A 27,104-nucleotide genomic window follows, 5' to 3' on the forward strand; every position below is an offset into this window, starting at 1 on the left:
GCAAGAATCTACAGAGGCTCGTGAATGAAGCCCAGTCCATCACTCAAACCAGCCTCCCATCCATTGACTCTGTCTACACTTCCCGCTGCCTCGGTAAAGCAGCCAGCATAATTACGGACCCCACGCTCCCCGGACATACTCTCTTCCACCTTCTTCCGTCGGGAAAAGGATACGAAAGTCTGAGGACATGTACCAACCGACTCAAGAACAGCTTCTTCTCTGCTGCCATCAGACTTTTGAATGGACTAAGTTGATCTTTCATTACACCCTAGCTATGACTGCATTACATTCTGCACCCTCTCCTTTCCTTCTCTATGAATGGTACACATTGTCTGTATAGTGCGCAAGAAACAATACTTTTCACTGTATGTTAATATATGTGACAATAATAAATCAAATCAAATCAAAGTCAATATATTCAGTGGTATGTCTTCATTCTGTTCCTAACAGTGGGAAATACCAGTCTATTATACTGGCAGGTGCAATGGCCAACACAGTCAATCAGGACCCGAACACTGCTCAATGCAATTGATACATGATGATATTTCAGCTGTAACAAGATTCGTGACACTATCGTCAGCGGATAACACAGTGATTAAGAGGGAAATCAGGTAGAAATCGTAGCATTGTGAGTTCAGAAGTTGGACTTAAGGACTCCTGTAGGAGGTGAAGAAGGAGGCAGGTGGGTCTGAGAATTCAGCGGGTTGACCTCAGCACTGACACCCGATGCCTTCCCGCTGATGCTGGAAGGAAGTTCTGGATGGGAAGGCCCATGGCTGACCTTTCTGCCCCGCCTCCACTTGAGTTTCTTAAGTGGCAAATTAATGACCCCATAAGGGCCTCTTCCCATCTCTGTTGCAATCTTCCCAGCTCCAGGCGGCCCTGATGAAAGGCAGCCTGTGCGACTGGTTAAACTGCGGGCTGCATGTCAGCTGGAAGAGTGATCACTCGATCTGCACTAATCTGTGCAAGCTTGAGGACATTTGATTTTGATATCATTTGATTTATTATTGTCACATGTATTAGTATACAGTGAAAAGTATTGTTTCTTATACAGACAAATCATACCATTCATAGAGAAGGAAAGGAGAGGGTGCAGAATGTAGTGTTACAGTCATAGCTAGGGTGGAGAGAAAGATCAGCTCAATACAAGGTAGGTCCATTCAAAAGTTTGATGGCAGTATGGAAGAAGCTGTTCTTGAGTTAGTTGATATGTGACCTCAGACCTTTGTATCTTTTCCCCAATGGAAGAAGGTGGAAGAGAGAATGTCCGGGGTGCGTGGGGTCCTTGATAATGCTGGCTGCTTTTCCGAGGCAGCGGGAAATGTAGACAGAGTCATGGATGGGAGGCTAGTTTGCGTGATGGACTGGGCTTCGGTCGTGACCCTTTGTAGTTTCTTGTGATCCTGGACATGGGGCAGGGAGGTGGCCGCTGACAGCCACCCTCCTTCCCTTGCCTTCTCCATGCTGGCTTGCTGTGCCTTGCTGTAGTACCAACAGTGTCCACTGCTTTCCCATAGCGCTACTGGGACTGAAGAGCTCTGATTGGTGGGACCTTCACCCTCCATGTGGCGGAAGACCCTGCAATAGGCAGTTAATTGCCTGTTTTCACATTTTTAATCCTGCCAGACCTTTCAAAAAAGTGGATGTTGCAGTTTTGCATGACTTTCCTGTTGGGGGGCAGGGCCATTGATTCAGCCCATCAAGCTCACTGTGCAGAAACGGACAGTGGCACAACAGTTCGCACTGCTGCATCATAGCGCCAGGGACCTGGGTTCAGTTCCTGGCTTGGGTCACTGTTTGTGTGGAATCTGCATGTTGTCTGCAAGAATTTCCTCCCACAGTCTGAAAGACATGCTGGTCAGGTGCATTGATCGTGCTAAATTCTCCCTCAGTGTACCTGAAAAGGCACCGGAGTGTGGCGACTAGGGGATTTTCACAGTAACTTCATTGCAGTGTTAATGTAAGCCTACTTATGACACAAATAAATCAACTTAAACTTTAGAAACAGGTCATTCGATCTCATTGGTGCTACATGATGGGGGTGAATGGAAGGGTATTTGATCCATTGGAATGGTGTCAGGTTGTGTGAATGGCAGTGGGTTTGGTTAAACTGTACACACTTGTGCTTCACTCAGGCACACATAAAAGCTAACTTGAACAAAGACTCCGCGAGGTGTTCTGACCCAGATTTCATTTGCTTCCTGCAGATTCTTCTTAAAGTTCTTCCTCAAGTGCAATCAGAACTGTTTGAAAAATGCTGGGAATCCGAGAGACATGCGGCGATTCCAGGTAGAGTCCGACTGCTCATTCATTTCTAAAATTTTAGCTGTGTTTATTGTGGATTAAGAACTGAATGGAAAGACATTGAGTAGAAGAAAAAGCAGTACCTTGTACAACCTCAGACATCAGAGGGACGTTTTTTACACAGAGGGTGGTGGGGGCCTGGAATGCGCTGCCAAGTAGGGTGGTGGAGGCAGGCACGCTGACATCGTTTAAGACTTACCTGGATAGTCACATGAGCAGCCTGGGAATGGAGGGATACAAACGATTGGTCTAGTTGGACCAAGGAGCGGCACAGGCTTGGAGGGCCGAAGGGCCTGTTTCCTGTGCTGTACTGTTCTTTGTTCTTTGTTCTTTGTTCTTTGACACGGGGAGAACATGCAAACTCCACATGGACAGGCATCCGAGGCCAGATTTGAACCTGGGTCCCTGAAGCTATGAGCCAGCAGTGCTAACCATTGTGCCACCCTCAGGGGGTGTTAGAGCAATTGATCAAAAGCTTTCTTCTATTCATTCATGGGATGTGGGCATCGCTCGCTAGGCCAGGATTTATTGCCCATCCCTAATTGCTTTTGAAAAGTTTAAAGTTTATTTATTAGCGTCACAAGTATGTTTACATTAACACTGCAATGAAGTTACTGTGAAAATCCCCTGGCTGTGGTAGTGGTAACGGTGTGGTAAAGCGGTAGTGGTAAAGCTGGTTGTGAGCCACCTTCTTGAACCACCCTGTGGTGCAGTGCTGTTAGGAAGAGATTTTCAGGATTTTGACCCAGTGAAAGTGAAAGAATGGTGAGAGACTTGGAGGGGAACTTGCAGTTGGTGGTGTTCCAATGTTTTCTTTAATTCATTCATGAGACATGTTTGTCGTTGGCTGGCCAGCATTTATTGCCCCATCTCTAGTTGCCTGAGGACAGTTGCGAATCAATCACATTGCTGTGAGTCTGGAGTCACATGTAGGCCAGACCAGGTAAGAACGGCAGATTTCCTTCCCTAAAGGACATTAGTGAACCAGATGGGTTTTTCTGACAATCGACAATGGTTTTATGGTCATCAGTAGATTCTTAATTCCAGATATTTTTTATCGAATTCAAATTCCACCAGCTGCCATGTTGGGATTCAAACCCAGGTCCCCAGAACATTAGTTAAGTTTCTGCTTTAATGGGCTATCGCCTTCCCTAAAAGAGTTTTATGTTTGATCAAAGCGCTGGGTTTTAAGGAGTGTCTGAAAGGAGAGAAGAGTGGTAAAGGGGCAATTCTCTTGCTGAAGAGGGGAATGGGAGGAATTCCTGACAATAAGGCCCAATGTACAACACAGAAAAAGGCCATTTAGACCAATCAAGCTGTGCTGTTTATATAGTGCACATGAACATTTATTTCGATTTCTTTCTCCCTTCTGTGTTTACCTGGATTACCCTGTAATATTATGATACTACTCAACTCCATGTGTCAGGGTGTTCCACATGCTAACCACTCTCTGTACAAATGGTTACGTCCTGTAGTCCCTATTGCATTTATTAGTGAGTACAGCCTCCACTTCTGGTCTGCCTCGACAAAACCATTTCAGCATTTTAATATCCTCTGTCAGGTTTCATAGAATCATAGAATCCCGATAGTGCAGAAGGAGGCCATTCAGCCCATCGAGTCCGCACCAACCACAATCCCACCCAAGCACTATTCCCGCAACCCCACATATTTACCCTGCCAATCCACCTGACACCAAGGATGGCCAATCAACCTAACCCGCACATCTTTGGACTGTGGGAGGAAACTGGAGGAAACCCACGTAGACACGGGGAGAACGTGCAAACTCCACACAGACAGTGACCGGAGGCCAGAATCGAACCTGGGACCCTGGCGCTGTGAGGCAGCAATGCTAACCACTGTGCCACCATGCCGCCCCCCAGGGATCCCACGAGGGGTCATGGTTTGAGAATAAGGGGTAAATCTTTTAGAACTGATGTGAGGAGAAATTTCTTCTCCCAGAGGGTGGTGAATGTGTGGAATTCACTACCACTGTGCCACCATGCCGCCAAGGTTTCCTGCCAGTCTTCTCTTTTCACTCTGCAACCAGGGGAAATAGTTCCTTGGCATTTACCCTGACAAAACCGGCACAGAAACTGAACTGAACCAGCCAGATAAACACAATGGCTGGAATTTTACCAGCACGTCCACCCCAAGATTGGGGCGGGTGAGGCTTGCAAAACGGCATTCTTCATTGGCCTCGGGCGGGATCTTACGAACCTCGGGCGGGCGAGACGGTAAAATTCCAGCAAGTGGCCGCAAGAGCAGGTCAGAAGCTAGATATCCTGCAGCGAGTGACTCACAGGAGCAATTATTATAACACATAAAGAGATATCAGCAATGGTGATTAAAGTTGGCACAGTGGTTAGCACAGCTGCCTCACAGTACCAGGGACCTGGGTTCGATTCCCGGCTTGGGTCACTGCCTGTGCAGAGTCTGCATGTTCTACCCCTGCATGGGTTCCCTCCGGGTCCTCCAATTTCCTCCCACAGTCCAAAAGATGTGCTGGTTAGGTGCATTGGCCATGCTAAATTCTCCCTTGGTGTACCCAAACAGGTGCCGGAATGTGGCGACTGGGGGATTTTCACAGTAACTTCATTGCAGTGTTAATGTAAGCCTACTTGTGACATAAAACTGGGGTAGGCCATTCAGCCCTTCGAGCCTGTTGCACTATTCATTTTGATCAGAGCTCATCATTGAATTCAATATTCTGATCCCCCCCTTCCCCCCATTGTCCTTGATCCACTTAGAGCTATATCTAATTTCTTTTTGAAATCAGATAATGTTGTGGCCTCAACTACATTCTGTGGTAGTGAATTCCACACATTCACCACCCTCTGGGAGAAGAAATTTCTCCTCGCATCAGTTCTAAAAGATTTACCCCTTATTCTCAAACTATGACCCCTAGTGGGATCCCTAGGGGGCGGCACGGTGGCACAGTGGTTAGCATTGCTGCCTCACAGCGCCAGGGTCCCAGGTTCGATTCCCGGCTTGGGTCACTGTCTGTGTGGAGTTTGCATGTTCTCCCTGTGTCTGTGTGGGCTTTCTCCGGGTGCTCCAGTTTCCTCCTACAGTCCGAAAGACATGTTGGTTAGGTGCATTGACCTGAACAGGCACCGGAGTGTGGCGACGAGGGGAATTTCACAGTAACTTCATTGCAATGTTAATATAAGTCTTACTTGTGATTAATAAAATTTTACTTTAAACTAGTTCTGGAGTAAATAAATAAACTTAAAACTTGTATCAGCAGCAGGTTACATTATATTCTGTCCCTTCATCTAAGTTGAATGGCATGCCTTATGAGGATAGGCTGAGGGAGCTCGGTCTTTTCTCCTTGGAGAGACGAAGGATGAGAGGAGACCTAATAGAGGTGTATAAGATGTTGAGAGGCATTGATCGGGTGGACTCTCAGAGGCTTTTTCCCAGGGTAGAAATGTCTGCTACGAGAGGACACAGGTTTAAGGTGCTGGGGGGTAGGTACAGGGGAGATGTTAGGGGTAAGTTTTTCACACAGAGGGTGGTGGGCGAGTGGAATCGGCTGCCGTCAGTGGTGGTGGAGACAAACTCAATAGGGTCTTTTAAGAGACTCTTGGATGAGTACATGGAGCTTAATAGGATGGAGGTCTCGAAGGTAGGGATGTGTTCGGCACAACTTGTGGGCCGAAGGGCCTGTTTGTGCTGTAGTTTTTCTCTGTTTCTATGTTTCTAAGTCAAATGTATATCAATTGTACAGCAGGTCTGAGAGCATCTGTACACAGAGAATAGAGCCAACATTTTGACATCCAGACACGGAACGTATTCTCCCTCCACAGATGCTGTCAGACCTGCTGAGATTTTGCAGCATTGTTTCAGATTCCAGCGTCCGCAGTGATTTGCGATTATTTATAAATTGTAAATAGCTGGGACCCAAGCACTGATCCTGACAGAAAGCACATTAGTAACAGATTGCTCACCCAAGAATGACTCTTTTATTCCTGTTCTGTTTCTGTCTGATAGCCAATCTTTTGTCCGTGCTAATATATAACCCTACCCCCTTCCAGTCATAATCTTACATTGCACCTTATTAAATGCTTTTATATTGTTACCGTCTCAGTGAACTTTTTAAAAGAAATTCACACTCTCGGTTACTAACTGGAAAATGGCACAAGTCTTCAGGTCTGAAAGAAAAACTTTTACTGAACAGAAGTTAGCCATAATGATAGCTTTAGGAAAGAAACCATGAGAATTGGGTCAACCAGAAATACCTTGGGACAATGTGCTGTATTTAGCATCAGGAACAGAAGATAACTGATTATTTACAAAAATGGATCACTCACTTTTTTTATAAAAGTAAATCATTCTCGCCTTTTTAAAGTGGATCACTAACTCCAGGGCGGCGGGTGACACTGCAAGGGACGAGCACTCTGGCAAGCCCCATGGTGGTGGTGGGGTTGGGGGGGGTGGGTGGAAGTGAACCCAATACTTGTGTGTGGGGGAGGGAGGGGGTACGAGCCTTTTGGGAAGAGACTGGCCGATGGAAAATCCACTTGGATTGGCAGCAGATCTTTAAAATGGGCACTGGCCATTTGTACAAAGTCATTGGGAAGTATCCTGAAGTGTTCCAACGAGACCTCGGGAAGATTAGAGGCGCTAAGGCCAAGATCTACATGGACCCAGAGGCCCAAGCTTAATACATCAAGGCATGACCAGTCCCCTATGCTCTACGTGCAAAAGTAGAGGCGAATTAGAACATAGAACATTACAGCGCAGTACAGGCCCTTCGGCCCTCGATGTTGCGTCGACCAGTGAAACCAATCTAAAGCCCATCTAACCTACACTGTTCCAATATCATCCATATGATTATCCAATGACCATTCCAATGCCCTTAATGTTTGCGAGTCCACTCCTGTTGCAGGCAGGGCATTCCACATCGTTACTACTCTCTGAGTGAAGAACCTACCTCTGACATCTATCCTATATCTATCACCCCACATTTTAAAGCTATGTCCCCTCGTGCTAGCCATCATCATCCAAGGAAAAAGGCTCTCACTGTCCACCCTGTCTAATCCTCTGATCATCTTATATGCCTCTATTAAGTCACCTCTTAACCCTCTCTCTCACGAAAACAGCCTCAAGTCCCTCAGCCTTTCCTCATAAGGCCTTCCCACCATACCAGGCAACATCCTGGTAAATCTCCTCCGCACCCTTTCCAATGCTTCCACATCCTTCCTATAATGCGGCGATCAGAACTGTACACAATACTCCAAATGCGGCCGCACCAGAATTTTGTACAGCTGCAACATGACCTCATGGCTCCGAAAGTCAATCCCTCTACCAATAAAAGCTAACACACCTTACACCTTCTTAACAACCCTATCAACCTGGGTGCCAACTTTCAGGGATCTATGCACATGGACACCGAGATCTCTCTGCTCATCCACACTACCAAGTATCTTACCATTAGCCCAGTACTCTGTATTCCTGTTGCTCTTTCCAAAGTGAATCACCTCATACTTTTCCGCATTAAACTCCATTTGCCACTTCTCAGCCCAGCGCTGCAGCTTATCTAGAACATAGAACATAGAACAGTATAGCACAGAACAGGCTCTTCGGCCCACGATGTTGTGCCGAGCTTTATATGAAACCAAGATCAAGCTATCCCACTCCCTATCATCCTGGTGTGCTCCATGTGCCTATCCAATAACTGTTTAAATGTTCCTAAAGTGTCTGACTCCACTATCACTGCAGGCAGTCCATTCCACACCCCAACCACTCTCTGAGTAAAGAACCTACCTCGGACATCCTTCCTATATCTCCCACCATGAACCCTATAGTTATGCCCCCTTGTAATAGCTCCATCCACCCGAGGAAATAGTCTTTGAACGTTCACTCTATCTATCCCCTTCATCATTTTATAAACCTCTATTAAGTCTCCCCTCAACCTCCTCCGCTCCAGAGAGAACAGCCCTAGCTCCTTATCTATGTCCCTCTGTAACCTGCAACATCCTTCCGCACTGTCCACAACTCCACCGACTTTAGTGTCATCCGCAAATTTACTAACCCATCCTTCTATGCCCTCATCCAGGTCATTTATAAAAATGACAAACAGCAGTGGCCTCAAAACAGATCCTTGCGGTACACCACTAGTAACTGAACTCCAGGATGAACATTTCCCATCAACCACCACCCTCTGTCTTCTTACAGCTAGCCAATTCCTGATCCAAACCACTAAATCACCCTCAATCCCATGCCTCCGTATTTTCTGCAATAGCTTACCGTGGGGAACCTTATCAAACGGTTTACTGAAATTGGAATGTCTTGAGGAACTTGGCACTGCACACCCAGGACAACTTGCTGAATGGGCCGTGTCAGTAGTCCCAGTTTTAAAAACTTCACAATTCAGTCCATCTCTGTGGGGATTATAGGTTGATGGTCAACAAAGCCTCCCCCTTAGACAAGATATCCTATGCCACGCATAGAAGACTTGCATGCGAAGTTGGCTGGAGAGGTCACATATTTTCCAAGTTAGACATGATTTATTTTATTTATTAGTCACAAGTAAGGCTTACATTAACAGTGCAATGAAGTTATTGTGAAATTCTCCTCCTCGGCATCCTACGATACCTGTTTGGGTCACTGCACCTAACCAGCATGTCTTTCAGACTGTGGGAGGAAACCGGAGCACCCGGAGGAAACCCACGCAGACACGGGGAGAACGTGCAGACTCCACACAGACAGTGACCCAGGCTGGGAATCGAACCCGGGTCCCTGGCGCTGTGAGGCAGCAGTGCTAATTACTGTGCCACCGTGCCACCCCCATTACTACCTCCAACTGGAGCTTGAGTTCTCATCCAGGAAGTACGTCACCATAAATACTCAGAGGACTGTATGATTATACTCAGTTGCCCTTTGGGGTGTGTTTGGCTTGTGCCATTTTTAAAGATTGATGAAGAACAGCCTTCAAGGGGTGCCCAGAGTGGCAGTCTATCTTGATGACGTTTTAATCTCAGGAGCTCCCGCAAAGGAAAGTTTGGAGGAGGTCTTATGGCTTTTTTCTGATGCTGGCATCCGATTAAAAATAGAGAAATGTGTGTTCCAGATAAATGAGCTAATGTAGCTCGGGTACAGAGTTGACAAGGATGCATTACGCCTGTCGCAGAGAAAGTGAAGGCCATAAAGGGGGTTCTTACTCCAAGGAATACAACTTGAAGTTGGAGTCTTTCCTGGGTCTCATAAATGACTATGGAAAATTCGTTACGAATTTGGCAAACCTGCTGGCGCCACGCCATGTACTGTTTAAAAAAAAATCAGGAATGGTCATGGCAAACACCACAAATGTCAAACGACAATTGAACAATTGGAGTCAACAAATGCAGTAGCCCATTATGACCTCCCCCCACCCCGCCCCCGAGACCACTCATTGTAACCTGCGACACCTCCCCCTATGGGTTAAGAATGGTATTATCACAACGTTGGGACGATGCAAATCAGTGTCCAATCGCGTACCCATCACAAACCCTTGTGGATGCAGAGAGGAAGTATGCCCGGCTCGAAAAAGAAGGTTTGACCATGAAAAAGTTCCACCAGTACATCATTTTAGGCTCAGCATTTTACCATAGTAACTAACTACAAACCTCTTCAGGTGATTTTGTCCCAACTCATCAGCCTGGATCCAATGCTGGGCACTGCTATTAGGTGTCTAGGAATCAACCTTAGAATATTATCCAGGGAGACATATTGCCAACACGGATGCCTTGAGCTGCCTGCCATTACTCACCAGCCTACCTTCTCCTCTGAAGATGGATGAAGTCGTCATGACTCTGAACCTAGATCATAGAATCCTACAGTGCAGAAGGAGGCCATTCAGCCCATCGAATCTGCACTGACCACAATCCCACTCAGGCCCTATCCCCATATCCCCATGTATTTACCCTAGCTAGTCCCCCTGACACTAAGGGGCAATTTAGTGTTGCCAATCCACTTAACCCGCACATCTTTGGACTGTGGGAGAAAACCGGAGCACCTGGAGGAAACCCACGCAGACACGTGGAGAACGTGCAGACTCCGCACAGATGGTGATCCAAGCCAGGAATCGAACCCAGGTCCCTGGCGCTGTGAGGCAGCAGTGCTAACCACTGTGCCGCTGTGCCTCCCACCTCATGCACACTCTGTCAGGATACACCAAGCAAATCCAGGCATGGACCCAGAAGGACTTTACATTGGTGAAACTACATCACATCTAAGTAATGGACCATTAGGGTCTCCTACGGAGGATTTGAAACCTTATCTCTCTAAGGATCAGGAGTTGAGTATAGAAGATGGCACCATCTTGTGGGGAGCCCGGGTGTTTGTCCCACGTCCAGGCCAGCAACCAAAACTTCAAGAATTGCACAATGGCCCACTAGGAATTTCTAAGATGAAAATGCTTGCAAGGAGCTATGTCTGGAGGCCTGGCATAGACTGTGATAATGGAAACCTGGTCAAGTGATGCAAAACCTGCCAGGAAAAGCAGAAAGCTCCACCAGCAGCCTCGTTGAACCCTTGGGAATGGCCAGGGAGACCCTGGATGCACGTACATGCAGACTTCTCAGGGCCATTTATGGGCTCCATGTTTTTAATTCTCATTGACGCCCATTCAAAATGGAATGCTGTGCACCGGGTTGCTTCTACTGTCTTACAATACCAAAGAGAAACTCCATCAGTTTTTTAGTACACATTGTACACCCGAGGTTCTCGGGACAGCCAACAGGACCCCATTTACCAGCAGAGAGTTTCAGACCTTCTTGAGTCCGAATGGAGCAAGGCACCACCGCGTGGCACCCTTGCAAAAGGCCTGGCTGAGCGAGAGGGTCCAGACATTCAAAAGTGGCGTGAAGAATCAAACCACAGGTTTGTGGCAAATAATTTGTGGCAAGTAAAACAAAGCTCGCACGTTTCCTCTTTAGCTATCAGACTGTGCCTCATATGACTATAGGAATAACCCCAGTGGAGCTAATGCCAGGCTGATGCCTTCGGACAAGGCTTAGCCAGATGTTCCCAAATTTGGCCGGTAATGCCGAGTTAAAGCAAGAAGCCCAGAGAAGGGGCCACGATGGTCAGAGACTGGATAGAGACTTCAAACCTGAAGATACGGTCCACGTGAGGAATTTCGGTGATGGCTCTCCATGGATTCTGGGAGCTATTCTCAAGAAAACATGACTGGTGTCTTATGAGGTAAAAAACCAGGAAGAAGACCTTAAAGAACATGTAGATCACCTGTGTCACAGGGAACCCACCACAGCGGCAACTATGGATACGCCACCATCGGTGTTCTTCGCACTGGCCTGTGGACGGGAAACTTTGCCCTCTAAAAACTCAAGAGCCAGTCATCTGAACGATGAAGATTCTGGCTCTGACATAGAGACAGAGGCAAAGTGGACACCCAGTCAGAGGTCAGCACCGAGTACAAGTCCCCTGGCGTGGCACTTCGAGGAAGAGACGTTCACCTATCGGTACACGTTCTCCGACCAGACCCTACGTATGATGGAGATGAGGCCACGAGCAAAGGTCCCATTGTCATGGGAGCGAGGGAAACCCTGGGACTCAGGGTGGGGGGGTGGGGGGGGGGGGGTGGCGGTGTGTGATAACCGCCATGAGGTCAATGAGGAAACATTGACTGATCTCCCTGTGGAGCTCATTGAGTATGAATTCCCATGGTAACAGCCAGAGACCTGAGCTGGAACTCATTTCCTGAACCTTCTTTAAGGCAGGCCCAGGGCGGGCCTGTTGCACTGTGGTCCCAGGCAGGGACAAGTATGTTTACATCATGGTAGCTGTTTCACTTCGCATTCTTTAATAAATTGTATTCCTTTCCAGTTGTGCTTCCTAAGTCATTACATTTTCCAAGGATCTAAAGACAAAGGCATGTTCGCCCTATGTTTCATTGTCCTAACAGCCAGGTTTGGGCTTTTTATAACCCCAATCAAGGTGAATCTTCCAGTGTCCTTTTAAAGAACATTCCCTTCCCCCAATCTCGTAAGCATCCTTGATTGGACCTCTGATAGCAAAGCACGCACTGGCACATCTTTGGCCATAAACTCTTTGAACAGGGGACCTATCTTCACCAGCACTCTGCTTGGTAGTTAACCCCAACGTCGTTCTTTCGTCCTGCCTGACACGACATCACCTGATGTGGGCCCTCTTCCCCAAACCTCGCTTGCTGACTCAGTGGGCAGGATTTTCTGGCCGCGCTCGCCCCAAGGTCGGAAAATCCTGTCCGAGGTCACGGACCTTTGCATGGTCCACCGAATTTTCTGTCCTAACTGCTACGATTCCTGTGGCGGGCGGGACCGGAAAATTCTGCCCAGAGAGTCTGTAGGAACTGCTGCCTCCTTTTTTGTGTCCAGCTGTTAAAACCTGCACCTTATTTTCAATATGTTTTGACCTGGCCCCTTGTCTCCTTGGCAACCAGGTCATATCAACTTGTCTCCAGGCAGAGTTAGTATGAGGTCACATGGGCTACAGAGAAAGTCACGTCTCCCATGACTCTATTTGACCTTTAAAGTTTGAAGTTTTAAAGGTAAAGTTTTTTAAAGTTTAAAGTTTATTTATTAGTGTCACAAGTAGGCTTACATTAACACTGCAATGAAGTTACTGTGAAAATCCCCTAGTCGCCACACTCCGGCGCCTGTTCGGGTACACTGAGGGAGAGTTTAGCACGGCCAATGCACCTAACCAGCACGCCTTTCAGACTGTGGGAGGAAACCAGAACACCCGGAGGAAACCCACGCAGACACGGGGAGAACATCCAGACTCCGCACATGAAGGAGACAGTTTAAAACATAACTGTCTTATAAGGTCCAGCGTTCATAACATTGAAATCTGTTTTGCTGAAAATGGGTTGTGATCGACTTAAAACAGACCCCACAATGTCTTATTTGTAGAATAAAGGAAAACTTTCAGACATCCTCATGATGCACGTTAATGCTTTCTTATGGGGTGGTCCTGCGGAATTTAAGAGTGTGTTATTAATAAGATTAGAGTGGAGTTTAATATTGGAAGTGAGGCTTGTGGGGTTAATAGATATATTCATTCAGATGTTATGCAAAGCAGGTCTGGAATGCCTTTAAATCAACAATTCTATTTGGAGAGTGTTACTCTGATCCAGGTTAATTTTACTAGGTCACCAGAGAAAGATGATGTTGTATTTAAAGAAGGGACAGTGTAACTGCAAAGCTTGATTGGTAATTTGAAATGGTTAGGGAATCAAGGTGTTAGTTTTGATGTGTTGAAATTACAGGCTCTGATGAAACAACCTAAAGCTGCAAATGTTTCCTGGGCAAATAAAAAAAAATTAAAACTGGATAAATTCATGCTTAATTTCCCATCATTTGGTGACCTAAAGAACATGAAACTAGACTATTTCAGCCATCCTTCGAGGTGGGCGTTCTAGTGTAAGTGGTTTCCTAATGGTTCGGATGGGTAAAAATGGGAAGTGTTGTCCTTTGGCTTTTAAAAAAATTTGTTTGATGGGTGTGGGCATCACTGTCTGGGCCAGCATTGCTGAGGGCATTTAAGATTTAACCACATTGCTCTGGATCTGGAGTCACATGTAGGACAGACCAGGTAAGGCCTTTCCTGATGGACATCTGTGAACCAGATGGGTTTTTCTGACAATCGACAATGATTTCATGGTCAGCAGATGGTGGAATTTGAATTCAATAAAATCTCTTGCTCTATGCTTTTAAGAATTCTAGAAATTCTCAACAAGTCTGACAACGTCTGTGGAGAGAGAGAATAGAGCCAATGTCGCCAAAGGGTCATCCAGATTCGAAACTATTCTCTTTCCGCAGATGCTGTCAGACATGCTGAGATTTTCCAGTGTTTTCTGTTTTTGTTTCAGATTCCAGCATCCGCAGTATTTTCCCTCTATCTTCTCAATCGGGTGTCTGGAGGGCCTCGTTCCCACCTGCAGATACCATACACGACATCTCACCTCTTCCACCTTTTCCACTAAGGTGTCCAGTGCACCATCCTGTGATCATCATTTGTTGTTTGGGAATATTGGACTGCGCAGCAATAATTTTCACACCTCCAGCAACTTCCCTTTACAAAGTGCAGCCTAGCTTCAACTATTTCTCAGGAGTAATCCTATATGCACCCTGCTGATTCATGCAGCAGATGTACAGCAGTTAGCGATGGGTACACACGGAAATTATTCTCATGAACAGGCAACATATATTTAGCACAGGGTAATTGTACGTCATAATCCACCTTTTTACAATGATATATTTTGCCCAGTTAAAAAATAAGCTCATACAGTCTCAGGCTTTCCAGCTTAGCCACCAGTGACACTATATGAAGTATAATCACTGACAGGGTGGCATGGTAGCACAGTGGTTAGCACCGCTGCCTCACAGCACTAAGGACCTGGGTTTGATTCCTGGCTTGGGTCCCTATCTGTGTGGAGTCTGCACGTTCTCCCTGTGTCTGCGTGGGTCACCTCTGGGTGCTCAGGTTTCCTCCCACAGCCCAAAAGCTGTGCTGGTTGGGTGCATTGGCCATACTAAGTCCTCCCTCAGTGTACCCGAACAGGTGCCGGCATGTGGCGGCTCGGGGATTTTCACAGTAACTTCATTGCAGTGTTAATGTGAGCCTAGTTTTGATCCATTGACTTTGTCCACACTTCCCGCTGCTTTGGTAAAGCAGCCAGCATAATGAAGATCCCCACACACCCCAGACATACTCTCTTGCACCTTCTTCCGTCGGGAAAAAGATACAAAAGTCTGAGGTCACGTTCCAACTGACTTAAGAACAGTTTCTTCCCTTCTGCCATCAGACCTCTGGATGGACCTACCTTGTACTAAGTTGACCTTTCTCTACACACTAGCTATGACTGTAACACTACATTCTACACTCTCTAGTTTCCTTCTCTATGAATGGCATGCTTTGTCTGTATAGCGCGCAAGAAACAATACTGTATGTTAATACATGTGACAATAATAAATCAAATCAAATCTAATCTGAACAGTACTGTGCACTGGACTCCAGATGTGATCTCAACCTCTTTATAAGTGCATCAAGATTTCCTTGCTTCCGCTTAATGTTCCAGCTCTCTTGAAATAATATATGGAACAATACTTGGAAAAATACTAATTGGAAATATTTGGAAAACTACTCTTTGCCTTCCTAACTGTTTGCTGTACCTACATGTTAAAATTGTGCAGAGTGTGGTGAATTTACCTTCTGTTGAACTGGAGTGGTTAATTTATTTCTAATCTTCCGTGATAGTCAATTAGACTTGGATTGTGCTGGAGGCCTTAATTCCTTGATCTTAAATTGTTCTTGAGTGTTGAGTTCTGTTTGATTATGCATGAATGCTGAGTTTACCTTGGATTGGGCTGGAGGAGTCAATTTGTTCTGTGGTACATTGGAATTGTTCAATTGCCTTTTGCACTGGGTGATGAATTTAGACTTGCGGCACTGGATTACTGATGTTACTTGTATTGTACTTGAGTAGTAAATTTACTCCTTTGTACTGGAGACAGAGAGTATTATGGAAGGACAAAGAATATAATTACAGTGTCAAGGTGGAGTAAGCCACGGAGAGCATCGAGGGAGGCCTCAAGGAACATAAATATAGTGCTGGGGCAGAGAGAGGCATTGCGGGAGGATCCAAAGAAAATAAATACGGCGCAGCAGCAGAAAGAAAGCGTGAAGCAGCGCATTGCAGAGGCTCCACCAACTCTCACCAATTTTTACAGATGCACCATAGAAAACATCCTTTCCGGATGTATCACAGCTTGGTATGGCTCCTGCTCTGCCCAAGACCACAAGAAACTACAAAGGGTCGCGAACGAAGCTCAGTCCATCACTCAAACCAGCCTTCCATCCATTGACTCTGTCTACACTTCTCGCTGCCTCGGAAAAGCGGCCAGCATAATCAAGGACCCCATGCACCCCGGACATTCTCTCTTCCACCTTCTTCTGTCGGGAAAAAGATACAAAAGTCTGAAAACACATACCAACCGACTCAAGAACAGCTTCTTCCCTGCTGCCATCAGATGTTTGAATGGATCTACTTTATATTAAGTTGATCTTTCTCTACACCCTAGCAATGACTGTAACTCTACATTCTGCATCCTCTCCCTTCCTTCTCTATGAATGGTATGCTTTGTCTCTCTGGCGAGCAAGAAACAATACTTTTTACTGTATCCCAATACATGTGACAATAATAAATCAAATCAAATCAAAAAGGAACATAAATACATTGCAGTGCTAGAGAGAGAAATGGAGAGCATAGGAAAACACTCAAAGGGAGAAAGATTGAGGATGTAACGTGACAACCAGCAAAAAGGGTGGAGCTTGAGGAATTACAGATAACTATTTAGGATTAATATTTAGCTTAATTATCCAAGGGGATAATTTAATTAAGTGGCGAACTCTAAAACTAAAGATATCCAAAATTGTATTGAGACTCTACAAGAGATTATGGAAAGAAATCTAAGACAAGACTTTAAGAGGGACTAAAATCAGATCTATCATTATAAACAAATTATAAATCCACTCGAAATAGAGCTGTGGCTCTGGTCAAATGGATTGTCTGCAATTCCTCTGACATGTGTGAATTCCAGGACACTACAGGTGTCCGTGATAATTATGTGCGTAGGAAATACCACCAAGCCTGAGCTCCAGGATTCTTGAGGAGTGACTGAGATGACTGCAAGGAAAACAGGAGTCTGGGAATTTCCCGGAGACAGCACTCCCTCAGCCACAGAGAGCTCTGGCAGGAAGTGGTTGGGTTCTGGCAGGGTAAGTGTTAGGCCACTCAGGAGCGTATCTCTCGCTAGCCAGGCTTCAGTGACGACACCTCGAGTGAGATTTAAGGTAATTGGTAAAAATTCAATATGAGAAACACTTATTTGCACAGCAAGTGGTTAGAGTCTGGATTGCATTGTCTGCGAATAATGGAAGCAGGTTCAATCAAGGCATTCCAGAGGGGATTAGATGATTATTTGAAAAGAAACAATATGCAGGGTTATGGGGAGATGGCAGAAGAATGGCACTAGGTTATCACACTTTAATTCAGAGAGCCAGTGCAGACACAATAGGCCAAATGGCCTCCTTCTGCTGCGGATGCAAGAAGGATGTTCCCAACGGTGGGGTGTCCAGAATTCCAAAGACATCGCTGACAGGGTGCAGACATTTTGAGATGGAGGGAACATCTAAAAGTGGTGGTTCATGTTGGAACCAATGATATAGGAAGTCTGGATCCTGCCAGGGCCACTTAGCTCCTGACCTCATTACAGCCTTGGTTCAATCATGGACAAACGAGCTGAACTTGAAGCAGTAATTTGCTTTTATACTTCTTTACCAAGTAGTTTAGCCAGTTAATCTATAAATTTAATGCAATGCTTATATCACTCAGAATCATAGAAGTTAAAGTAAAGTTTGTTTATTTATTAGTCACGAGTAGACTTACATTAACACTGCAATGAAGTTACTGTGAAAATCCCCTAGTCACCACACTCCGGCACCTGTTCGGGTACACTATGGTGCAATTTAACATGGGCAATGCACCTAACCTGCACATTTTTGGACTGTGGGAGGAAACCGGAGCACCCGGAGGAAACCCACACAGACATGAGGAGAACGTGCAAACTCCACACGGGCAATGACCTAAGCCAGGAATCAAACCTGGGTCCCTGCCACTGTGAGGCAGCAGTGCTAACCACTGTGCCACCGTGCTGCTCCATAGTACAGAAGGAGGCCATTTGGCCCATGGAGTGTGCACTCTCGTAATGATTTAAACTACTGCCCAAGTTTGAAGGAATAAAATATTTAAAACTCATTAACCAATCATTTATCTGCTCCCCTCATTAAAGCCTTGAACACTCTCCATCTTCTGGAGGTTAAACGAAAAGCTAGAAAAAGCAGCTCCTCTTCAGTACTAAACACCTCACCTGCACCAAATTCCTACCATCACACTCTGTGTTCCCACTTTGATTATCTTCAAGTGAATTGATTTCCATTTTCGATTTTCCTGACCAGTCCATTGACATCTCCAACACCTCTACTTTCTCAGAAGGACAAGGAAATTCGGCATGTCCGCTATGACTCTCACCAACTTTTGTGGATGCACCATAGAAAGCATTCTTTCTGGTTGTATCACAGCTTGATATGGCTCCTGCTCTGACCAAGATCGCAAGAAACTACAAAGCGTCGTGAACGAAGCCCAGTCCATCACACAAACTAGCCTGCCATCCACTGATTCTACACTTCTCGCTGCCTTGGAAAAGCAGCCAGCATAATTAAGGACCCCACGCACCCCGGACATTCTCTCTTCCACCTTCTTCTCTCGGGAAAAAGATACAAAAGTCTGAGGTCACGAACCAACTGATTCAAGAACAGCTTCTTCCCTGCTGCCATCCGACTTTTGAATGGACCTACCTAATATTAAGTTGATCTTTCTCTACAACCTAGCTATGACTGTAACACTATATTCTGCACCCTCTCCTTTCCTTCTCTATGAATGGTATGCTTTGTATAGCATGCAAGCAAACAATACTTTTCACTGCATACCAATACATGTGACAATAATAAATCAAATCAAATCTTCCTTCGGTCTACAGCTTTCCCCTTCACTACATGGCCAATTTTTGTATCGTCTACCATCTTCTTAATCATGCTCTCGCCATTTAACTTTAAATCATTGATATATGGCACAAACAGCAAGGGACATGATTCTGAGCTCTGTGAAACCACACTGCAAACAGTTTCCCAGTCACAAAAACACCCATCAAACCAAAGCACTTTGCCAGTGAGCCACTTTCGGATCCAGTTTGCCATTTCATAGAATCCTACAGTACAGAAGGAGGCCACATGACCCATTGAGTCTGCACCGACCACAATCCCACCCAGGCCCTATCCCCGCAACCCCACATATTTACCCTGCTAATCCCCCTGACACTGGAATCAATTTAGCATATCCAATCCACCAAACCTCATTTGCCCTTAGATCCCAGAGGCTTTTAATTTTCTGACCATGTGAAATCTTGTCAAAAGTCTTGTTAAAATCCACGTCGACTACTACATCGAACAGAATACCTCTTTGTTACCTCGTCAAAAACTTTCCTCATTTCGGCTGCAGTAGTAGTGTAAAGGATAAAAATGGGGAGGAATTCCTAGAGAACCTTCTTGGTTGGAATATTACTTGTGGTTCTGGTCGCCACCCTACCAGAAGGATGTGGGTGTTTTGGAGAGAGGGTGCAAAGAAGGTTTACCAGGATGTTGCCTGGTCTGGAGGGGCTTAGATACGAGGAGAAGTTGGATAAACTCGGATTGTTTTCACTGGAAAGACGAAGGCTGAGGGGTGACCTGATAGAAAATTGTCAACAAAATTATGAGAGGCATAGATAGAGTGGATAGTCAGAGACTTTTTCCCAGGGTGAAGAGGTCAGCTACAAGAGGGCACAGGTTTAAGGTGAGAGGGGGTAGGTTTTGGGGCGATGTGTGGGGGAAGGTTTTTCACACCGAGGGTGGTGGGTGCCTGGAGCACGCCGCCAGTGAAAGTAGTGGAAGCAGGCACTTTAGCAAGTTCTTAAGCGTATCTTGATAGGTACAGGAAAAGAAGGCAAACAGAGGGATAGAAACGACGTATCGGCACAGGCTTGGTGGGCCGAAGGGGCTATCCCTGTTCTGTATTACCAGGGATTTACCAGAGATTTACCTGGTTTACCAGGATGCTGCCTGGTTTGGAGGGTAGGTCTTATGAGGAAAGGTTGAGGGAGCTAGGGCTGTTCTCTCTGGAGCAGAGGAGGCTGAGGGGAGACTTAATAGAGGTTTATAAAATGATGAAGGGGATAGATAGAGTGAACGTTCAAAGACTATTTCCTCGGGTGGATGGAGCTATTATAAGGGGGCATAACTATAGGGTTCGTGGTGGGAGATACAGGAAGGATATCAGAGGTAGGTTCTTTACGCAGAGAGTGGTTGGGGTGTGGAATGGACTGCCTGCAGTGATAGTGGAGTCAGACACTTTAGGAACATTTAAGCGGTTATTGGATAGGCACATGGAGCACACCAGGATGATAGGGAGTGGGATAGCTTGATCTTGGTTTCAGATAAAGCTCGGCACAACATCGTGGGCCGAAGGGCCTGTTCTGTGCTGTACTGTTCTATGTACTGTTCTATGTTCTATGTATTGTTCTTTCAGTATTGTATTTCCTGTCTGACAAGAGAGGAATCGGGGCTGAATCTAGTTCTGGGGGAGAGAAGTGGGGCAAGTGGAGATCATTTCAGTGGGGGAGCATTTGGGGAACAGTGATCACAACATCTTTGGGTTTTGAAGAAAGCAGGAAGAACTATTATGTAAAATCCCTCAACTGAAGGAAGGCTAATTTCAGTGACTTGAACACGTACCTGGCTCAGGTGGATTTAAATCAAAAATTGGTTGGCTGAACAATGGGAGACCTTCAAAGAGGAGATTGTGCAAATACAGAGTAGACAGTTTCCCCAAGAGGGGTAAAGGAAGGACCAAACAGATTAAAGCAAAGATAGGAAGCTCTTGAGAAATGTTCAGTTCACAGTAGAGAACCAAGCTGAAAGTACAGAGGAGATCCAGAAAAAGAAGTAAGAGGGGCAAAGAGAGAATAAGAATAAGTTGGCGGCTAACATAAAAGGGAACTCAACATTCTTTTATAAACATATAAATAGTAAACTTCATTCAGTTCTTTGAAGTAATAGTGACGGATGATGTATATGTGGACTTCCAAAAGGCGTTTGATAAAGTACCGCATAATAAGCTTGTCAGCAAAATTAATGCCCGTGGGATTAAAGAGACAGTGGTAGCATGGATGCAAGATTGGCTAAGGGACAGAAAGCAGAGAATAGTGAGTTGGAGAACAATAATGTTTCAGAGAATAGAGTGATATTTCCCAGGGCTCCATTTCACGCTACTTTTTAATGACTTGGACTCGGGTAGAGAGAGCACGACTTCCGAGTTTGCAGATTAAACTAAAACTCGGGAATGTAGTAAAGAGAGGGGATGGTAACGGAATTCAAGATGCGATGAACAGACTGCTGGGATGGACAAGCACATGGGTGGCCAAATTTGATGCAGAGAAATGTTTGTGAGGAGAAAAGCTGAAGGCAATATAAACAAAATGCCGCAGTTTTAAGTGGCGCGCAGGATCAGAGATACCTGGGGTATATCAGACAAATTTTGAGAGTGTTGTTTAAAAAGCTGGCTGAAGCCTTGGTAGTCATGATGTGGAGATGCCGGCGTTGGACTGGGGTAAACACAGTAAGAAGTTTAACAACACCAGGTTAAAGTCCAACAGGTTTATTTGGCAGCAAAAGCCACACAAGCTTTCGGAGCCCCAAGCCCCTTCTTCAGGTGAGTGGGCTCACCTGAAGAAGGGGCTTGGGGCTCCGAAAGCTTGTGTGGCTTTTGCTGCCAAATAAACCTGTTGGACTTTAACCTGGCGTTGTTAAACTTCTTACTGTGAAGCCTTGGTAACCAGAGGACACAGATTTCAGATAATTGATGGAAGAACCAGAGGCAACATGGTGGACTGTATTTTTACACAGCCTGTTGTCATGATCTGGAATGTGCTGCCTGACAGGATGATGGAAGCAGATTCAACAGTAACTTTCAAAAGGGAATTGGATAAATATTTGAAGGAAAATAAACAACAGTGTAATGGGAGAAAAGCCGGGAGAATTGACTTTCTTCTGTGCTGCATCATTGTATGATTCTATCAGTGAGGAATTTACAAGCAATATACTGGAATGGTAAATTAAGTTTGTGAGGAGGATGCAGAGATGCTTCAGTGTGATTTGGACAGGCTGAGTGAGTGGGCAAATGCATGGCAGATGCAGTATAATGTGGATAAATGTGAGGTTATCCACTTTGGTAGCAATAATCGGAAGGCAGATTCTTACTTGAATGGGTGTAAATTGAGAGAGGTTGGATACTCAGTGAGAACTTGGTATCCCCATGCATCAATCGCTAAAAGTAAGTGCGCAGGTACAGCAGACAGTAAAGAAAGCAAATGGTATGTTGGCCTTCATAGCGAGAGGGTTTGAGTACAGGGATAGGGATATTTTACTTGATCAATGAGGGTAGAGCAGTGGATTTTCTATACATGGATTTTAGTACGGCTTTCGACAAGGTCCCTCATGGTAAGCATATCCAGAAGATGCTTGCTGGACCCTGAACATCATTGATGTACAGAGGGATCTTGGGGTTCAAGTCCATAGCTCCCTGAAAGTGGCCACACAAGTAGATTCGGGTGGTAAAGAAGGCGTATAGCATGCTTGCCTTTATTGGTCGGGGCATTGGAGCACAAAGAGTCAGGATGTCTTCATAAGCTTCATAAAACTTTGGTTAGATCACACTTGGATTACTGCGTTCAATTCTGGTCGCCACATTACAGGAAGGATGTGGAGGCTTTGGAGAGGATGCAGAAGAGGTTTCCCAGGATGCTGCCTGGATTAGAGGGTATAAGATATAAGGGGAGGCTGGAAAAACTAGGACCGTTTTCTCTGGAATGGCAGGGGCTGAGGGGAAACCTGATAGAAGTCTATAAAATTCTGAGAGGCATAGATAGGATTGACAGTCAGAATCTTTTTTTTCCCCAGAGTTGAAATGTCTAATACGAGGGAGCAAGCACTGAAAGTGAGAGGGGGAAAATTCAAAGGAGATGTAAGGGGTGAGTTTTTTTACACAGAGAGTGGTAGGTGTCTGTAACACTGCCAGGGGTGGTGGTGGAGGCAGATGCAATAGGGATGTTTAAGGGACTTTTAGATAAGCACATGAATATGAAGGAATAGGGGGATATGGACCAAAGGCAGGCAGAAGGGATTAGTTTAATTTGGTGTCATGTTCGGCACAACATCGTGGGCCAAAGGGCCTGTTCCTGTGCTGTACTGTACTCTTTGTAAGTGTCGTAACCTGGTGCAGTTTCACTAATACCACTGAAAATTGATTCATCAACAAAATAAATGTTTTCAATAAGAGGGTCCAATCCTCCCTCAGTGTGTAATTTAATACAAATTCACTGGAAACAACTATAAAAAGCTCCAGTATGGATTTTTTTTTTAGGTTTCATTGATGTACCGTAGCCAGCTTCAGCATCTTTTGATATGGAAAGATCTTTAAAAGCGTCGTCTTTTCAAGTGTTGAAAAATATTTTCCCTCTGGGTCAGCGCCATTGATGGCATCCTGCAATTTTGACCTGATGACGTGACCCGAGACCAGAGGTCTTGAGTTGAAGTAGCCAGTTTCCCTGGCAGAGTCTGACCCAGGTGAATTTAAACAGTGGTGGTGAAAATCAGCAAGGTAAGGGGGATCGGGGCCCATCCCAGATCTTTTGTCCTGGTTCAGCCAATTCCACCCAGATCACAATACCATAGCAAGTGGAAACCTGGAGAAACACAATTCCGTTGTGTTAAAACAGCTGGAAGATGGGGTCAGTGTAAAGGCAGCTTTTCTCTGTATCCAGACTCCAAAAGAGAAAATGTTGGAAAATCTCAGCAGGTCTGGCAGCATCTGTAACGAGAGAAAAGACTGATGTTTCGAGTCCAGACGACCCTTAGTCAAAGCTAAAAGGCATAGAAAGTGGGAGATACTTATACTGTAGGACGAGGGAATGAAAGATGAGTCATAGCCACAAAAACAAGGGGAAAGGCTGCTAATGGCAGTCCACAGAGAGAATAGGCCAAACGGCAGAGAAGCTGAAATCAGAAGGTAAGCTGTGACAGATGGAGATGTGAGGGGAGAGGGGGGATGGGTGAGAGAGAGGTAAAATTGAGAAAAAGGGGGAAAAGGGAAGCAAAGGGGAAGAAAAGGTAAGAAAGGGGGGATAAAATAGGGGGAACCAGTGGGGGGAAAAAATAAAGAAAGATAATAAAGAAATAAAAGGGAGAGAACAGTTAAAAAATAAAATAGAATGAAAACAAAGGGGTGGAGGTGGGGTAGGGCAAGTCATCTGAAGTTGGTGAATTCAATGTTGAGGCTGGAAGAGTCGGAAGATGAGATGCTGTTCCTCCAATTTGCGTTGAGCTTCACTGGAACATTGCAGCAGGCCAAGGACAGACATGTGGGCTCGGGAGCAGGATTGTGTGTTAAAATGGCAAGCAACCGGAAGGTCAGGGTCCTGATTGCGCACAGACCGAAGGTGCTCAGCAAAGCGATCACCCAGTCTATGCTTGGTAGCCCCGATGTAGAGGAGACCACATTGGGAGCGGGGAATACAATAGACCAAATTGAAAGAGGTGCAAGTGAAACGCTGCTTAACCTGGAATGAGTGTTTTGGGCCTTGGATGGTGAGCATAGAAGAGGTAAATGGACAGGTGTTACACCTTCTGCGATTGCATGGGAAGGTGCCATGGGTGACGGGAGAGGTGTTGGGTATAGTGGAGGAGTGGACTAGGTTATCCCGGAGGGAATGGTCTCTGCGGAATGCTGACAAAGGGAGTTTAGGGAAGATGTGTTTGGTGGTGGCATCACGCTGGAGTTGGCGAAAATGTGGAGGAAATTTCACATTTCACCCCACCAGCCTCCGCATGCAAAGCATAATCCCCTGCCATTAAATTAACTTCAGTGTGGGGTTTGAACCCATGAGCATTCAACTCAGGGATGCAAGTACTACCCACTGAGCCACAGCTCAGTCTGCTGCAGTCGGAGGCAAGCGGCTTTTAAAACAATTTAAAGTTTATTTTTTAGATTTCGTTCTTTTGGAATAGTTGCTCCTTCACCGACGCTGAAAAGGTTAATTCCTGCTTGCAACTGATGTAGTCAGTGAATCTCATCAAACAGAAAGAAGTGGTGGCAATACAATATGTATTCCGATTCTGATCTGGTGTCTGATGGAGACTTGGCTCTCAGGAGAGCAAGAGAGTGAAGGATTAAAAGGCCTAATCTGCTATTAGCATAGAGAAATCCTATAACTGGTTTGCCTGCCATATCGATGATGTGTGAGATGTCTGTTATGCACCACTGGGAATGAGTAGTGAAGCATCCCAGGGTGGGGGTGGTGGGTAAAGACAGCGATTCACCACAGGTTTAGTGCCACACATCATTAAGGGGTCTTCATGTTGAAAACTGCGGGTGAGCGCGGCGTTTTCTGCATGTCTATACCGCTGGAAAATGGCCTTCAGTGAACGAGAAAGGATCACCAGACTTGCCACAATGCTTCTTCTTCTGAAAAAAAAACAAATTGTTACCTCAGTAATATGACTTCTGCCCTCTGCCTCACCATTATTGCCTTTGAAGGTAGTTGTTGGGGTAGGTTTTTTAAAAAATTCAATCGTGGGACATGGGCGTCGCTGGCTGGCCAGCATTTATTGCCCATCCCTAGTTGCCCTTGAGAAGGTGGTGGTGAGCTGCCTTCCTGAATCGCTGCAGTCCACCTGCTGGGGTTGATCCACAATGCTGTTAGGGAGGAAATTCTAGGATTTTGATTCAGCGACTGTGAAGGAACGGCGATATGTTTCCAAGTCAGGATGGTGAGTGGTTTGGAGGGGAACTTGCAGATGGTGGTGTTCCCATATATATGCCGCCCTTGTCCTTCCAGATAGTCATGGATTTGGAAGGTGCTGTCGAAGGATCTTTGGTGAATTGCTGCAGTGCATCTTGTAGATAGTACACACTGCTGCTACTGAGCGTCGGTGGTGGAAGAAATGGATGTGGTGCCAATCAAGCGGGCTGCTTTGTTCCGGATGGATCAAGCTTCTTGAGTGTTGTTGGAGCTGCACCCATCCAGGCAAGTGGGGAGTATTCCCTCACACTCCTGACTTGTGCCTTGTAGATGGTGGACAAGCTTTGGGGAATCAGGAGCTGAGAGACTCGCTGCAGGATTCCCAGCCTCTGACCTGCTCTTGTAACCGCTGTGCCATTGTATCTGTGCCATTGTATATGCAGGTCATCTGACAGCAACTGTTGGAGCCTGGGTTTGGGACTCTTTCTTCATCAGCTGGTCCTTTTCCTGTGTGCCTTCCACTCGAGGTACAGCGGTGATTGTTGAAGGTTTTGCTAGTCTGACCAAAGAGGAGCACTTGCCACCTGCAAAGAGATTGGACAAACTGACTCAGCACAGAGCAAAGTCAATTCAGAGCTGAAGACGCAGTCAGGTATCTTTACAGGTGGGCCTCTCGGGAACCTATAGCTCCATGTAGTTGATGATAGAGGTGGTCTTGACATCTTTCGCCGTGTTAGAGGCAAGACAGGCTGCTCAAAGAGAGAGAGAGAGAGAGATTGGTGTTGATGACATACATGACTTTGAACATCTGCTTGTCACCATACTGGAGTGGCTCTGGAATAATTTCTATGACTAGAAATCGGATTCCTCCAGACTCAGAGTGATGTGCCTGTTGTTCATAGCCAGAATCTCTCAGCCACTGCCCTTGGACGGGATCATAACATTGGCTTCCATTGCCAATTTGAAATTGGTGAGGTGATCATTCACTGAAACGTCTGCATTCCAAGGGGAGGTGATGGCCTAGTGGCACTATCGCTAACCTATTAATCCAGAAACTCAGCTAATGTTCTGGGAACCCGGGTTCGAATCCCGCCACGGCAGGTGGTGGTATTTAAATTCAATAAAAAATATCTGGAATTAAGAATCTACTGATGACCATGAAACCATTGTCGATTGTCGGAAAAACCCATTTGGTTCACTAATGTCCTTTAGGGAGGGAAATCTGACGTCCTTACCTGGTCTGGTCTTCATGTGACTCCAGAGCCACAGCAAAGTGGTTGACTCTCAACTGCCCTCCAAGGGCAACTAGGGATGGGACAATAAAATGCTGGCGAGCCAGCGACGCCCGTGAATGAATAA

General features: G+C 45.8%; 1 protein-coding gene across 2 annotated transcripts in view; it reads left to right on the forward strand.

Annotated features, from left to right (window-relative positions):
• The first annotated feature begins 2,213 nt into the window (after positions 1–2,213).
• Positions 2,214–27,104, forward strand: part of LOC144500844 (transcription factor COE3-like) — a 174,934-nt gene continuing 150,043 nt past the window's right edge. For both annotated transcript variants that reach the window (XM_078224323.1, XM_078224330.1), the window contains exon 1: positions 2,214–2,292. In XM_078224323.1, coding sequence (XP_078080449.1) covers positions 2,278–2,292 — 15 coding nt within the window. In that variant the 5' untranslated portion in view covers positions 2,214–2,277. The remainder of the gene's footprint in view (positions 2,293–27,104) is intronic.

The sequence above is a fragment of the Mustelus asterias genome, chromosome 1, assembly GCF_964213995.1.
Source record: "Mustelus asterias chromosome 1, sMusAst1.hap1.1, whole genome shotgun sequence".
Taxonomy (NCBI): Eukaryota; Metazoa; Chordata; class Chondrichthyes; order Carcharhiniformes; family Triakidae; genus Mustelus; species Mustelus asterias.